This window comes from Crinia signifera, chromosome 9 (assembly GCF_055691185.1).
Source record: "Crinia signifera chromosome 9, ASM5569118v1, whole genome shotgun sequence".
NCBI classification, from domain to species: Eukaryota; Metazoa; Chordata; class Amphibia; order Anura; family Myobatrachidae; genus Crinia; species Crinia signifera.
This window is the reverse complement of record NC_139225.1, coordinates 128,894,347-128,911,603: the sequence shown is the minus strand read 5'-3', so window position 1 is coordinate 128,911,603 and position 17,257 is coordinate 128,894,347. Positions and strand designations below refer to the sequence as shown.

At 49.2% G+C, this 17,257-nt stretch overlaps 1 protein-coding gene across 1 annotated transcript in view; it reads left to right on the top strand.

The window, feature by feature from the left end:
* The first annotated feature begins 4,345 nt into the window (after positions 1 to 4,345).
* Positions 4,346 to 17,257, top strand: part of LOC146036710 (uncharacterized) — a 30,784-nt gene continuing 17,872 nt past the window's right edge. The window contains exons 1-2 of the mRNA XM_083160609.1: positions 4,346 to 4,728; positions 14,556 to 14,668. Coding sequence (XP_083016735.1) covers positions 4,494 to 4,728; positions 14,556 to 14,668 — 348 coding nt within the window. The 5' untranslated portion in view covers positions 4,346 to 4,493. The remainder of the gene's footprint in view (positions 4,729 to 14,555; positions 14,669 to 17,257) is intronic.

The following is a 17,257-nucleotide window of genomic DNA, read 5'->3' as shown; positions in this document are numbered from 1 at the left end:
TCTATCGGCCGGCTTGCAGCCTAGCAGCCAATCAAGTTTTTTTTTTTATTTATTTATTTTTTATTCTATTTTTTTTTACACTGAAGCCTTCATGGATCTGACTGATTCGTGCAGGCTAAAGCCAAATACGCCAGGAAATTGAGGTCTATTTTCCTGGCGTATTTTAATACGGCCGCTTAGTAAATTAGGAATCACCATTCTTTTAAAATGTCTCAGACACCAAGTAAAATAAAACAATGCAGCGCTTTTGAATGGCAGCTGAATAGGCAAATCACAGCAGCTGTCCTTAGCCAAAGCTCAAGGCGCAAGGTGTTCAGTTGCAGGCCAGAATCTTCAGCCAGGGGGAATCGGACCAACATGGTGGAGTACAGACTGCCAACATCTCACATTAACCCCGTTCATCCTTGTGGGTGGCCAGATGCAAATTCAGTTTAGTGTGGCACAAAATTGGAAACATCAGAAAAATAAATATTGCATTGTGTGTTACTCAAAATGACCGCCTCATCTGTTCTGTCTGCATCAGAGAATGAAGTCCCTGGCCACAGCACTACCATAAAACGGACGTGATGTGCCTTCATTTTGTGAACCATGAACCTGAAATTAGGGATGGCCATCGATCATGGCAAGTCATCAACGGTTTACTGACATTGTTGAATACTTCTTACATCAATGGTTCAGAACCAATGTATTCCTGTCATCAGTTGTATAAGAACAACCCGATCAGCTTAGATAAGAGAACACCCAGTGTCAGCACCATCCCTAGAGGTACACGCCAATGACCTTCACTAGAGGTGCACACAAACACATCTCCTCCACTAGCGGTACACGCAAACACATGGCCTTCACTAGAGGTACACACAAACACATGGCCTTCACTAGCAGTAGACAGAAACTCATGGACTTCACTAACAGAACACGCGAACACTTGGCCTTTACTAGAGGTGCACATAAACACATTGCCGTCACTAGAGGTGCACACAAATACATGGCCTTCACTAGAGGTGCACAGAAACACATTGCCTTCACTAGAGGTGAACACAAACACATGGCCTTCACTAGAGGTTCACAACAAACACATGGCCTTCACTAGAAGTACACGCAAACACATGGCCTTCACTAGAGGTGCACGCAAACACATGGCCAGCACTAGAGGTGCACACAAACACATGGCCATCACTAGAGGTGCACGCAAACACATGGCAAGCACTAGAGGTGCACGCAAACACATGGCCAGCACTAGAGGTGCACACAAACACATTGCCTTCACTAGAGGTGCACGCAAACACATGGCCAGCACTAGAGGTGCACACAAACACATTGCCTTCACTAGAGGTGCACACAAACACATGGCATTCACTAAAGGTGCACACAAACACATGGTCTTCACTAGAGGTGCACACGAACACATGGCCGTCACTAGAGGTACACACAGACACGTGGCCTTCACTAGGGTACACGCAAACACGTGGCCTTCACTAGAGGTACACGCAGACACGTGGCCTTCACTAGAGGTGCACGCAAACACATCTCCTTTCCTAGAGGTGCACACAAACACATGGCCTTCACTAGAGGTGCACGCAAACACACCCCCTTTGCTAGAGGAGTGCTCAAACACGTGGCCTTCTCTAGAAGTACACACAAACACATGGCCTTCTCTAGCAGTATACACAGAGGAACACACAAAAACACAGCCTTCATTTGAGGTGCACACAAACACATCCCCTTCACTAGAGGAGTGTGCAAACACACGGCCTTCTCTAGAAGTACATGAAAAAAAACAACACATGGCCTTTACTAGAAGTACACGCAAACACACAGCCTTTACCAGAGGAAAATACATTAGGGATGGCCATCGATCATGGCAAGTCATCAACGGTTTACTGACATTGTTGAATACTTCTTACATCAATGGTTCAGAACCAATGTATTCCTGTCATCAGTTGTATAAGAACAACCCGATCAGCTTAGATAAGAGAACACCCAGTGTCAGCACCATCCCTAGAGGTACACGCAAGCACATGACCTTCACTAGAGGTGCACACAAACACATCTCCTCCACTAGCGGTACACACAAACACATGGCCTTCACTAAAGGTACACACAAACACATGGCCTTCACTAGCAGTAGACAGAAACTCATGGACTTCACTAACAGAACACGCGAACACTTGGCCTTCACTAGAGGTGCACACAAACACATGGCATTCACTAAAGGTGCACACAAACACATGGTCTTCACTAGAGGTGCACACGAACACATGGCCGTCACTAGAGGTACACACAGACACGTGGCCTTCACTAGGGTACACGCAAACACGTGGCCTTCACTAGAGGTACACGCAGACACGTGGCCTTCACTAGAGGTGCATGCAAACACATCTCCTTTCCTAGAGGTGCACACAAACACATGGCCTTCACTAGAGGTGCACGCAAACACACCCCCTTTGCTAGAGGAGTGCTCAAACACGTGGCCTTCTCTAGAAGTACACACAAACACATGGCCTTCTCTAGCAGTATACACAGAGGAACACGCAAAAACACAGCCTTCATTTGAGGTGCACACAAACACATCCCCTTCACTAGAGGAGTGTGCAAACACACGGCCTTCTCTAGAAGTACATGAAAAAACAACAACACATGGCCTTTACTAGAAGTACACGCAAACACACAGCCTTTACCAGAGGAAAATACAAAGACACAACCTTCTCTTGAGGTGCACACAAAACACCCTACAATTGTTAATGAAAGAATTAATTTGTGTTTGTGACAGTTGATCCAACGCAATTAAACGTAGTTGGATAAATAGACTGACAGTCCAATCAGATTAGTGGACATTGGTCATGCAGAAGGATCAGATTTATGATAACTGAAGCATGTATATTATAATAGTTGGTGGGTACCAATGCCACTGACATTATGTTTCTGTACTAAATATGCTACTGTTGCATGGGATGAGTTTTGTACAGAGACGCCTTTGTCGCCCAGTGTCTCTAATCCACCGCTTGCATACAAATACACACCACTAGTCGCACTATCGATCTTCTCAGCAACTAGAATCCAAGCGCAACTAAGCGGCCAGGCCCACTACAACTACTGTATGTACAAGGGTGCAGTCATTGTCTGTGACACGCCCACAAAACACACCTGCGTTTGATTAGCCATCTCTCCACCCATTACCTCCCATAAAAGGACTCTGTCAATCATTCTGCATGTAAATTCTCTATGCGACTGTCATCAGTAATCAAACTTGCCGTGTGCACAGTGGGACTCTGATCCATGACTAATTTGGCAAACATCAGCACAGTGTCTACATCTTAATCATGCCCGATATAATTACAGCACGACTATGCTTTTACTGTGCACATCACTGTGACGCAATGCAAGATTGTGATAAAGAAAAGATAACAAAAAAAAATATGACTATAAGGTTTGTGTAGTAATGTATGTGTGGCTTAACTCATAGGCAAACGCAGGGGGTGTTTTTGACTGCACTGGTTTGCAGTGTAAATGATTGCCAATTTAAAAAAATGTGAAACTCACCCAAAATCTCTCACTTTCTGATTCTCACACCCTATTACATTTGGACCTATGTGTGGATCTGGACCTTCAAACATCACAATGGACTAGAGAGTAGCTGTCTGGAGGAAGAGACAGGAGCCTTACCATGAAGTGGGAGATTGTGATCTTAGAAAGTACAGTACTGGTTCTATTATGTTTAACCTTTTCCTGGCCGTTTATCTTATTAAAATGTTTGAAACAGCCTATACTATAGAGACCATCTGTACTGATAAATATTAATGCTGTATTCCATACAAAAGACCAATATTCAGAGCTGTTACCGCTCTCCCATACTTACTCCAATGTTCTGCAGAGTGGGAGATTTTGGATTACATTTGGAAACCCCCTCTAAAAATCCTGTGTTTGCCACTGTAAATATATCTGTATGTTGATCTCATTGTAGAGATGAATTGGGGCCTGTCTATTGGGGAGGAGGGGAGGGGGGGGGGGGGGAGGGGGGGGGGGTTTGCAATAGTTCATTGTGCCGGCTATGCAGCTAGTCTCTCGTCTAACAATGGGAGATTATGGACCACAATTAAGTATTGGGGTTTTTTTGCGATTGAAGCGCCAAACAACCAAAGCGCTGGGTGCAACAAAAAATTGCATTTGGTTGTCAAAATGGGTCACTTTTTGTTCATTACAATTCTGCATCTATGAGGCTGCAAGCTGAAATGCCGACAGTTGTTAGTTACAGAAATAAAGAATATTGAATTGCTCCGTTGGCCCCATCTAGTGCCTGCCAACACAATGGATTTCTCCCTGTGTGTGTGTGTGAAAATCTGCATCATGAGCCTGATCACATGGCTGAGTCTTACGAGCTATTAAGAACACCACATAGTCCCAGACTCCCTGCAGAAAAAAATATTTTTCCTGGCTGGAACCAGGCAAATACACACAATACCTGTACTGTATGTGGATATTTATAGCCAGACTGAATGTGGCTGCTTGCAAACACAGGAGAATATTCCGCAAGTCGCCTCCACCAACTACTGGAGATGAGGGATCAGAATACAGGGCACACCTATCTGTCAATAGCCTGCCTGACAGCTGCCGCACCTTATTATAGTATAAATACAGGTGCTGTAACTCACAGCATCCATTACTTCTCATCACAGGACTGGAGCCAGACGCTACTTCTTCTCACACAACGCAATATGGACTTGCATGCAGGTAGGAAGAGTGATCCTGGGTGATCCTGGGTGATCCAGCTGGGTATATCTGCCTAGGACCGGTGTACTAATGGCAGGGACATGATCACTAGGTCAGTGCTTCCTAGGACCGGTGTACTAATGGTAGTGACAAGATCACTGGATCAGTGCTTCCTAGGACCGGTGTACTAATGGCAGGGACAGGATTACTAGGTCAGTGCTTCCTAGGACCGGTGTACTAATGGCAGTGACAGGATCACTAGGTCAGTGCTTCCTAGGACCGGTGTACTAATGGCAGTGACACGATCACTAGGTCAGTGCTTCCTAGGACCGGTGTACTAATGGCAGTGACAAGATCACTAGATCAGTGCTTCCTAGGACCGGTGTACTAATGGCAGGGACAGGATCACTAGGTCAGTGCTTCCTAGGACCGGTGTACTAATGGCAGTGACACGATCACTAGGTCAGTGCTTCCTAGGATAGGTGTACTAATGGCAGTGACACGATCACTAGGTCAGTGCTTCCTAGGACCGGTGTACTAATGGCAGGGACAGGATCACTAGGTCAGTGCTTCCTAGGACCGGTGTACTAATGGCAGGGACAGGATCACTAGGTCAGTGCTTCCTAGGACCGGTGTACTAATGGCAGGGACAGGATTACTAGGTCAGTGCTTCCTAGGACCGGTGTACTAATGGCAGTGACAGGATCACTAGGTCAGTGCTTCCTAGGACCGGTGTACTAATGGCAGTGACACGATCACTAGGTCAGTGCTTCCTAGGACCGGTGTACTAATGGCAGTGACAAGATCACTAGATCAGTGCTTCCTAGGACCGGTGTACTAATGGCAGTGACACGATCACTAGGTCAGTGCTTCCTAGGATAGGTGTACTAATGGCAGTGACACGATCACTAGGTCAGTGCTTCCTAGGACCGGAGTACTAATGGCAGGGACAGGATCACTAGGTCAGTGCTTCCTAGGACCGGTGTACTAATGGCAGGGACAGGATCACTAGGTCAGTGCTTCCTATGACCGGTGTACTAATGGCAGTGACAGGATCGCTAGGTCAGTGCTTCCTAGGACCGGTGTACTAATGGCAGTGACAGGATCACTAGGTCAGTGCTTCCTAGGACCGGTGTACTAATGGCAGTGACACGATCACTAGGTCAGTGCTTCCTAGGACCGGTGTACTAATGGCAGTGACAGGATCACTAGGTCAGTGCTTCCTAGGACCGGTGTACTAATGGCAGGGACAGGATCACTAGGTCAGTGCTTCCTAGGACCGGTGTACTAATGGCAGTGACACGATCACTAGGTCAGTGCTTCCTAGGACCGGTGTACTAATGGCAGGGACAGGATCACTAGGTCAGTGCTTCCTAGGACCGGTGTACTAATGGCAGGGACAGGATCGCTAGGTCAGTGCTTCCTAGGACCGGTGTGCTAATGGCAGTGACAGGATCACTAGGTCAGTGCTTCCTAGGACAGGTGTACTAATGGCAGTGACAGGATCACTAGGTCAGTGCTTCCTAGGTGTACTAATGGCAGGGACAGGATCACAAGGTCAGTGCTTCCTAGGACCGGTGTACTAATGGCAGTGACAGGATCACTAGGTCAGTGCTTCCTAGGTGTACTAATGGCAGTGACAGGATCACTAGGTCAGTGCTTCCTAGGACCGTTGTACTAATGGCAGTGACAGGATCACTAGGTCAGTGCTTCCTAGGACCGGAGTACTAATGGCAGTGACAGGATCACTAGGTCAGGGCTTCCTAGGACCGGAGTACTAATGGCAGGGACAGGATCACTAGGTCAGTGCTTCCTAGGACTGGTGTACTAATGGCAGGGACAGGATCACTAGGTCAGTGCTTCCTAGGACCAGAGTACTAATGGCAGGGACAGGATCACTAGGTCAGTGCTTCCTAGGACCGGTGTACTAATGGCAGGGACAGGATTACTAGGTCAGTGCTTCCTAGGACCGGTGTACTAATGGCAGTGACAGGATCCCTAGGTCATTGCTTCCTAGGACCGGTGTACTAATGGCAGTGACACGATCACTAGGTCAGTGCTTCCTAGGACCGTTGTACTAATGGCAGTGACAGGATCACTAGGTCAGTGCTTCCTAGGACTGGAGTACTAATGGCAGGGACACGGTCAGTGCTTCCTCGGACCGGTGTACTAATGGCAGGGACAGGATCACTAGGTCAGTGCTTCCTAGGACCGGTGTACTAATGGCAGTGACACGATCCCTAGGTCAGTGCTTCCTAGGACCGTTGTACTAATGGCAGTGACAGGATCACTAGGTCAGTGCTTCCTAGGACCGGTGTACTAATGGCAGTGACACTATCACTAGGTCAGTGCTTCCTAGGACCGGTGTACTAATGGCAGGGACAGGATCACTAGGTCAGTGCTTCCTAGGACCGGAGTACTAATGGCAGGGACATGATCACTAGGTCAGTGCTTCCTAGGACTGGTGTACTAATGGCAGGGACAGGATCACTAGGTCAGTGCTTCCTAGGACCGGTGTACTAATGGCAGGGACAGGATCTCTAGGTCAGTGCTTCCTAGGACCGGTGTACTAATGGCAGTGACAGGATCACTAGGTCAGTGCTTCCTAGGACCGGTGTACTAATGGCAGTGACACTATAACTAGGTCAGTGCTTCCTAGGACTGGTGTACTAATGGCAGTGACAGGATCACTAGGTCAGGGCTTCCTAGGACCGGTGTACTAATGACAGTGGGCCATATTCAATGAGAAAAATTCGCCGTGCATGGCGAGAGATTTTTTCTCTCGCCATGCACTCGCCCTGTTCCGGAGGGCTCACTGCCACTCCTGCTCCCACTTTTCAATGTGGTTAAGACTCGCCGCCACTCGCGGCGAGTCTTAACCCCTGCAGCGGACGAGCGTCCGCGGCAGGGAGCTGGCAGGGAGCCAGGGGACGGTGGCAGCAAGGGAGATTAAAGTCTCCCTGGCTGCCCCAGAACATACGTGGAGGGGAGGAGGGCTCCCCGGGACCCAGGCAGCACAAGCTGCCCCCCCCCCCTATAGCCAGCGGGGGACCCAGTATTCAATGCACCCGATCGTGCATATGTAATGATCGGGTGCAGTGAATATATGAATATCTAATGAGCGGCTCGAGAGCTCCGCCCCCCTGCTGGCTGCTCTGTTTAAAAAAAAAAAATATTTAAAAAATATTTTTTTTTAATTAAATATATATTCATGTGCTATAAGCACATGAATAAAAATAACATGCCCCTTCACAGAAAAAAAATCCTGATTTTTTGACACCAAAATGAAAAAAAAACCTTTTAGTTTAAAAGTTCACATTCCAGTTCTCCATGAAAAGATGGAGAATTGCTACACGGAGAGACACGGCGAAAATCACTTAGAAAGACGGCGAAAATATCACATTGAATAGGGTGGTTCACTTTTGGAGAGCAAAATGCTCCTTCCAACGTGAAAATAGCACAAACTCGATATAAAACACGACAAATTTTTCTCATTGAATATGGCCCAGTGACATGATCACTAGGTCCTGATAAGAATATTGTGATTAATGGCAGGACTATAAAACACTCCTTAGTTGATTCTTTAAGAAATCAATATATTAAAAATGTCAAACACTGGGTGTGTACAATATAGATAGTAAGATAAGAGATATATAAATATATTAATATTACATTACACCCAATGCACCAATGAAGTCACTATGTAAATATATACACTTATGTACACTGGGGTTAATTTTTGTTGGGAGCTAATTAACCTACCAGTATATGTTTGGATTTTAGGAAGAAATTAGGGTACCAGGAGGAATCCCACGCAAGCACATCCTCAGCTATGGCAGCGTTCCGGCCCCAGTCTTCTGGCGCTAGTCAGGATGCCGCTGTTGGTATTGTGATTGCCGGTAGCCTGTCCGCCAGGATGATTACCAAATCCCATACTAAATCACACTGCATGCCTCCCAACTGTCCCGAATACTGTGGGAATGCCCCAGTTTTTGAGGAAGTTCCCAAGTCCCTCCCGGGGCCGGCAGTGTCCCGCGGCAGGGGGGGCAGTTGGGAGTCCCCCCTGTAATCCGGTGAATAGACGCATGCACACAGTGTCTATTCCCGCAGCAGAGAGGTTGGGGGCTGGCCAGCAGCTTACAGAGCTGCTGGTAAGGCCCCCAGAGCGCCAAAAATGGGGGTGTGGACTTGCGAGAATGATGTGATTTTAGGCCATGCCCCCTTGCCAGTAAGCCACGCCCCTATTTTCAGGCACGTGTCCCTCCTTGGTGCTTACAAAAGTTGGGAGGTATGATACTGGCATGTTTCTCCAGGGTCCGTACAGCTTTGTGTGTGATTTGTTTTGTTATATATTGTGCTTGCTGTGTGTATGGAATACGTGAATAAAACAGGGTAAAAACAAAATTACATGTGAAAAAGAACTTCAGTGTACACATATTGAAGAACCTACAGCCATAAAGTACCATCCAACGTTATTTTAGATCCTGCGTTGACAGGGCCGGCGCCACCACTAGGCAGGACTAGGCATTTGCCTAGGGCGCCGGCCACTGGAGGGCGGTACTGAGCCGCCAAGGTACCATAGAGAGGTACCAGAAAGCAGATAGCGGGGAGCAGGTAAAACTGTCATCCTCCCTCTCCCCTCCCCGACCCCCATCCCGCCCGTTAATCAACGATGCCCGCTCCCTGCTTGGGGGATTTCAGCGCGGCAGTATCGCCCGCACCTCCCTCCCCCCCCGTGCCGCATCACAGTGCTATCGCACCCTCCCCCCGTGCCGCATCACAGTATTATAGCAACCCCCCCCACCCCCCCCCCCCCCCCACCCCCGTGCCGCATCGCAGGCGGCGGGCAGTGCGGGGGGGGCTTTGCCTGGAGGCGGGCGGGGGAGCTTTGCCTGGGACGGGCGGGGGGCTTGCACCGGCCCTGTGCGTTGACCATAGATATCCGGACACTGAACTTTCTTTATAACATTTAAATAAACAAAAACAAACAGCAACAAAAAATCTATTTTATATAAAGATCTTCCACAGAGATTGTTGGGAACAGGACAGAGTTCATAGACGTAGCTCTGGGACAAGGAGCCTGGGGCAAACTGCACTTGGCAGAACATTGTGCCAATAAATACCATATTGCATAATACTGTGTCAGCTCTGAACATTATTGCTTTAGTTTGATTGCTGAATGTGGCATTTGCATGTTATTTTCCATGAGCTGGAAATGGCATTCAAAAGGCCCATACACACCGGCCAATTTTGAGCTGAATGCCTCTTAAAACAGCAAGTTTGAGCGTCTTTCTGCTCAAAGCCGCCCACTGTGTATGCTCCGGCGATGAGCGCTGCTACGCGCTCCTGCATCATCGCCGGGAACGCCGCTCATCTAACACGTTGTCCATGTTGACATTATAACTGTGTCGGTATTTTAACATGTCCAGCATTATGACTGTAGGCATTTCAACAGTCAGCATTATCTGTGTGTTGGGAAATTGACCATAAGTATTCACACCATGCTGGTATAACAGTGTCGGTAAATAAGTAAGTAAATGTCGGAAATTCAGATGTACGTACATTGTACTGATCCCTTAGGGAGGCATCAGGGCTGTAAGTGATATGTACTCCCACCTGGCACTGGCCACACCCACGCTGCACTGATCCCACCTCCCTCACCATTCACAGCAGATCCTGGATCGTTTTCATTGCCATGCATTTGTGTGCCTTAATCTGGTCCTTTGAAGTTATTTTGGGGCAGGTGTATAATCATTTGCATATGGATTGGTAATTGTCTGGACCTGCTCCACCCATTATTGTGGTGAAGCAGGTCCAGACATTACCCAGATTTATAAGGTGGGAAAAGGCCACTTACCGGAGCACGACATTGTTCAACCAATAACTGAGACAAGAAACTTAGTAAATGAGCAATTCAAATAGGTCACAGCTTTATTTAATAAATCCATAAACATAACCAAACAACTTCAGGGCAAAGAAAGGGAAGTGGTCATCAGGTTCTCATAGGGTTACCACCTTTTTGTTGAGAGATTCCCGGACATTGGCCCACCCCTTGACACACCCACTGACCCACCCCAGTCCCGCCCCCAGTCCCGCCTTATGTTGATTTTTTTTAAACCTTTGCTTCAATTTCATTCTTGATTTTGCATACCATAATGCCAGTTACATGTTATATCACACACATTAATGGACATTACAAGTTATGCCACACATCGTGATGCCAATTACATGTTATGCCATATACCTCAATGGCCATTACACATTATGCCAGTACTCAACCAATTTTTTGCAAGCGAGGGACAATATGGACAGTGCGCGCAGAAGGCGCGCGCCAAAATTTTCAACATAATGCCGACACACTGCACACCCATTATATAGTATACCACATGCCATAATGGCCATTACAAGTTATGCCACACATCGTGATGTCAATTACATGCTATGCCTTATACCTCAATGGCCATTACACATTATCCCAGGACTCAACAAATTTTTTGTAAACGAGGGACAATATTGACAGTGCCAACATTTTCAACATAATGCCAACACACCGCACACCCATTATATAGTATACCACATGCCATAATGGTCATTACATGTTATGCCACACACCGTAATGCCCATTGCACATTTTTTGTGAACTTTGTAATTCCAATTACACATAAGCCCACACATGATGCCCATGACATACTATATAAAACTCTGCAATGCCCATGACATACTATATAAAACTCTGCAATGCCCATAACATACTATATAACACTCCGCAATGCCCATGACATACCATATAACACTCTGCAATGCCCATGACATACCATATAACACTCCGCAATGCCCATAACATACTATATAACACACAGCAATGCCCATGACATACTAAATAACACAACATACACATTTGACACATAAGTGCCACTTACCTACATGCTCAATGCCAGGGGCTTCATGCTCGATGCCAAGGGGCTTCATGCTCGATGCCAAGGTGGACTGAATTTGCTCGTTGCCAAGGGGGACAGAACTGTGCAGTGGCCCACTCCTGGCTCCCCACCGCTATTTGAAATTCAATGCACCGCCAGTAGTGTGCAGCAGGGAGGGAGGGAGGGTATCTGCAGTGGGGTGGGAGGGTGGCTGGGTGAGTGAAGGAGAGTGGGTGGGAGTACACCAAACTTAGCCAGGCCAGCCGATGGTTAGCCGGCCCGCTCACCTCACCCCCCCACCTCCTCCCAGTGTGCCTCCGTGTGCAAACCCCCCCTCCTGCCTGTGCTGACACACCGACGAGCCCTCCCATCTGTCAGTGTGCGCAGGGGCGGATCTAGGCTTTTCTCCTAGGGGGGCGGTCTTATTTTAACCCTCCCCTTCCCAGTCTGACTCCTCCCCTTCTTAGTCTAGATCCAACCCCTTCCATAACAGTAGCAATTAACCAGAGCTATGCAAGAGCCCTGCTCTGTTAATAGATGTTAGCCCAATTTTGGCGCCTGTCGGGAGACTAGGACTGGCAGCTAGGAGCTTGTGTGCTGTCTGGCTGACACCAGACCCCTGACACTCACCGAGCGGGGCTGGCTGCTCCGGGCCGCTGGAATCTTGTGTGCTACGGCTGGTCGGCTGCCTTGCTAACACCTGGCCGCTGACGTGCTGCAGCATCCTGGCTGACACCCGCTGTGCAGGGCTGGCCGCTACAGGCTGCCGGGACAGCGTGTGCTGTGGCTGCCTTGCTGACACCCAGCTGCTGACGTCCTGCGGCTGCCTGAATGACACTCGCCGCGCGGGGCTGGCCACTCCGGGCTGCACGGAACTTGTGTGCTGCGCAGACTTCAGGGGCAGATATAGACTTTTCCTAGGGGTGGCGATCGCCCCTGTGCGCACCGCCCGCTCACGGCTCCCCCGCTATGTACGGGAGAGAGACGTGCTGTCACTGTGCTGCTATGTAATATTCATATCTCCCGCTGCTGGACCACTAGCCAGTGGGCGCTCGCGGTCCAGCAGCCACCAGTTGATTGGCTGCTGGACCGCAAGCGCCCATTGGCTAGTGGTCCAGTGGATATATGATTATTCCATAGAAGCACAGACAGCACCTCCTCTCCGAGTCCCGGACAGTGCACAGCGGTAGAGCCGTGAGCGGGCGGTGCGCACATGGACGCACACTGACGGGGGGCGGGCGGGGAAGCATTCCCGGACATTGTATAGTCCGGGTCAGCCACCCGTCCGGACTCCGGACGCCGGTCTCAATTACCGGACTGTCCGGAGTAATCCCGGACGGGTGGTAACCCTAGGTTCTCACACCATGGTACCTCCTGGGGCATGTCTAGTCAGTACTTGTGGAGTATCACGGCTCCCACGACCTTGATCGTATGATAAAAAATCGCATCGCATACGATCAAATCGCATGCGATGCGATGGCACCCGATTTTGCACTGAAATGCATCAAAATGCATTGAAATGTGTAGTAAACATGTGAAATGCCCCCAAATGCCATTTTTCATAATGTACCACCCCCACTATCAAAGTCAACCCGAAGCGTGCCGAGCGCAGCGAGCCCACGAAGGGCGGCGGTACGCGTCCTACGACCTTTTCATACCCCCACTATCCACGTCGGCGTGGGGTTGAGAATAGAAAGTGTGGCGAGCGCAGCGAGCCACCGAGCCCGAAGCGTGGCGAGCCCCGCGAGGGGACGCGGATACCTTCACAGCTATACGCGTCCCCTCGCGGGCTTCACAGGTATCCGCGTCCGCTCGCCACGCTTCGGGCTCGGTGGCTCGCCACACTTTCTATTCTCAACTCCACGCCGACGTGGATAGTGGGGGTATGAAAAGGTCGTAGGATGCGTACCGACGCCCCTCGCGGGCTCGCTGCGCTCGCCACGCTTCGGGTTGACATTGATAGTGGGGGTGGTACACTATGAAAAATGGCATTTGGGGGCATTTCACATGTTTACTACACATTTCAATGCATTTTGATGCATTTCAGTGCAAAATCGGGTGCCATCGCATCGCATCGTATGCCATTGTATGGCATCGTATAGCATCCGATGCGATCGCAAACGCTCAAAAATCGGTAAAAATCGCATTGCATCGTATACCATCGTATGCCATCGTATGCCACTACATATGGCATACGATGCCATACGATGGGAGCCGTGATACTCCACAAGTACCGTCTAGTCCACCGCTGTGGGAACCCGATCACGCCCCCCACACATTTGGACTGCCTGAGACCACCATGTGGGTATGCAAGCACACCCCTTACCATTTTGGGATCAGCTACCATCTGTACAGCACCCTACCTGGCATGCAACCCTGTATGGCCCATGCCGTATTAATGCTGGAACCAGGCGTGTGGCCATCTATTGGTGAATATGCAAGGCATTCTGTAAATCCCCTACTTTCCTGCCTCGTGAACCGCTCCCCCTCTGCTGACAAATACTGTGACAATACAATACTTCTCATCAATCTTTACACAAACATAAATCAAATAAAATTGAAAAGCAAACTGTTTTGCCCTTGTCTGGAGGGGTGAATGCACTCTGCTCCCAGCCTTTAAGCCTGGTGCGGCCCCCCCTCCCTGCATTTAACGCCAATGGCCTCACTGGCTGGCAAGGTGTCAGGAAGGGGACTGGCAATCCTGCCTGCTGCCTCTCACCCCCCCCCCTCGACCCGTGGTTCCCGCCGTTGACTCGTTAACTAGCGGAGTGTTGCACGCGCCGCTCCACCTGACAATTCATAACTTGTGTTACCGGCTTCCAAAACGTGCCACCGATAATTGTGTGCCCATAGTGCCATTGTCATTCTGATCACTTCCCTGCAATATTAAATGCAGAAAAGTAGCACTAAATCTCCTTGACCTCTCCACAGCTGTTGACCCTAAGAAATGCGATGGGGCAAAAAAAGGTGGACATTGTGTTGGGAAGCCCGGCGAAAAGCATGGGGAGCACGGACATGGAGGAGGACACTGCAAGGAACACAAGGTACTGTTACCAATCTTGATCACAGAGCAAAATTTTATAACGCATAATCTGTGGCCTCACAATGGAAACCCCAAATAAATAATCCAGCTTTGTCAGCGTAGTTACATTCAGTGGTCACAGAAGTTGGCAATATACAGTATCTGGCTTTACCTTCAGTGCCCAGGCCTCAAGGTAGGTGCCTACATTGCATATTGGAAGGACCACCCCATATTCTCTAAAACCTTTGTCACATGTACTGTACCTCAGCTAGTCAAGGTGTTCTTTGGTGTATTAAATATGACTTAAAGTAACATTAAGGAGGACATTTACTAAGATGTGAGTTCTATTTCACATTGGATGTTGCTTCTCTAGAAGGTTCTAAACAAATAAGAAGTAGATTCCCATCTAATATAGAACTCTCGTCTTAGTTAATTTTCCCATAGAATGGATTAAAAGGTTTAGATCATAATTAAATAAATAAAAAAAAATAAAAAAAGTCACACACCTCCCAATTTTGTTTTGGGATTCTGGACAGGGAGGCTCCTGAAAATGGGGTCGCTCAATGGGCTCGCTGGGAAGGTGGGAAAGTCCCTTGCATTGCCCCCACAGCCCCCTTTCCCGCTGCACCAAGTACCAGATTTTGCTGGTCCGCAGCAAAGGTGCAGACCTAAAACCACAGCAAACGAAGGGTATGTTAAGGGTAAAAGACTCCTCTATGAGCCAAGAAATTTAGGTGGGCAGTGTAATGGTTAGCGTCACTGCCTCACAGCGCTGAGGTCATAGGTTCCATCCAGACCATAGCCCTAACTGTGTGACGTTTGTATATTCTCCCCATACTTGCGTGGGTTTACTCCGGGTACTCCGGTTCCTCCCACAATCAAAAAATATACTGATAGGTCAATTGGCTTCCAGCAGAAATTGCGAGTGTATGTGATATAGATTGTAAGCTCCACTGACGCAGGGACTGATGTGAATGCTTAAATATTCTCTGTAAAGCGCTACGGAATATGTGTGCGCTATATAAGAAACTGTTAACAAATAAGTAAATATATATATACTAGGTGATTCATCGCGCCCTACGGGCGCTCTTCACACCGTCGTAAGGGGCTGCGCCCCCTTAATTTGTGAACGTTTGTATATGAGAAATATGGTTAGAATTGTATGAAAGATGCCCTGTATTGCAACTTAGGCGTCCGCGAATCGCGGGAGGGGGGGTCGCGGAGGGTGCCGCGAATTGCAGGAGGGGGGGTCGCGGGGGGTGCCGCGAATTGCAGGAGGGGGGGGGTTGTGGGGGGGGTGGATGCTGCGAATCGCGGGAGGGGAGGGATTGCAGAGAATCGCGGGAGGGCGGTCGCGGGGTGGGTTGCCGCAAATCGCGGGAGGGGGGTTACGGGGGCGGGGGTTGCGGCGAATCATGGTATGGGGGGTCGCGGGGGATGTGCCGTGAATCACGGGAGGGGGGTCACGGGGTGGGGTGCCGAGAATCGCGGGGGGGTGTGTGTGTGCCGTGAATCGCGGGAGTGGGGGTTGCGGGGGGTGGGGGGGGTGTGACGCGAATCGCCACAAGAAAAAATCAACACAGAAAGGTCAACACATGTAAATGTTGACATAAGTGTGGCACTTCATTGGTGTCCATGTCGACACATGAGAATGAGTATGAAAACATTCAAAAAATGAAAAAAAAACCTTCAAAAACTCATGTCAACCTTTTTCATTGTCGACCATAGCCATGTCAGTGTTTTCCATGTGCAATTTAATTCTGGAGCTGCCGCGAATCACGGGGGGTGCCGCGAATTGCGGGAGGGGGGGTCGCGGGGTTGGGTGCCGCGAATCGCGGGAGGGCGGGGTTCACAGGGGTTCCGGTGGGGGGTTGCCGCGAATTGCGGGAGGTGGGGGGTCACGGGGGGTGCCGCGAATCGCGGGAGGGGGGTTTGCGGGGGGGTGTGACGCGAATCGCCACAAGAAAAACTCACCACAGAAAGGTCAACACATGTAAATGTTGACATAACTGTGCCACTTCATTGGTGTCCATGTTGACACATGACAATGAATATGAAAACATTCAAAAAATGAAATAAATCTTCAAAAACTCATGTCAACCTTTTTCATTGTCGACCATAGCCGTGCCAGTGTTTTGCATGTGCCATTTAATCCTGGGGCTGCCGCGAATCACGGGGGGTGCCGCGATTTGCGGGAGGGGGGGGTTGCGGGGGGTGGGTGCCGCGAATCGCGGGAGAGCGGGGTTCATGGGGGTTCCGGTGGGGGGTTGCCGCGAATTGCGGGAGGGGGGGGGGTCGCGGGGGGGTGCCGGGGTGCCGCGAGTCGCCGGAGGGGGGGTTGCGGGGGGTGTGACGCGAATCGCCACAAGAAAAAAATCAACACAGAAAGGTCAACACATGTAAATGTTGACATAAGTGTGGCACTTCATTGGTGTCCATGTCGACACATGAGAATGAATATGAAAATATTCAAAAAATGACAAAAAACTTCAAAAACTCATGTCAACCTTTTTCATTGTCGACCATAGCCATGTCAGTGTTTTCCATGTGCAATTTAATTCTGGAGCTGCCGCGAATCACGGGGGGGTGCCGCGAATTGCGGGAGGGGGGG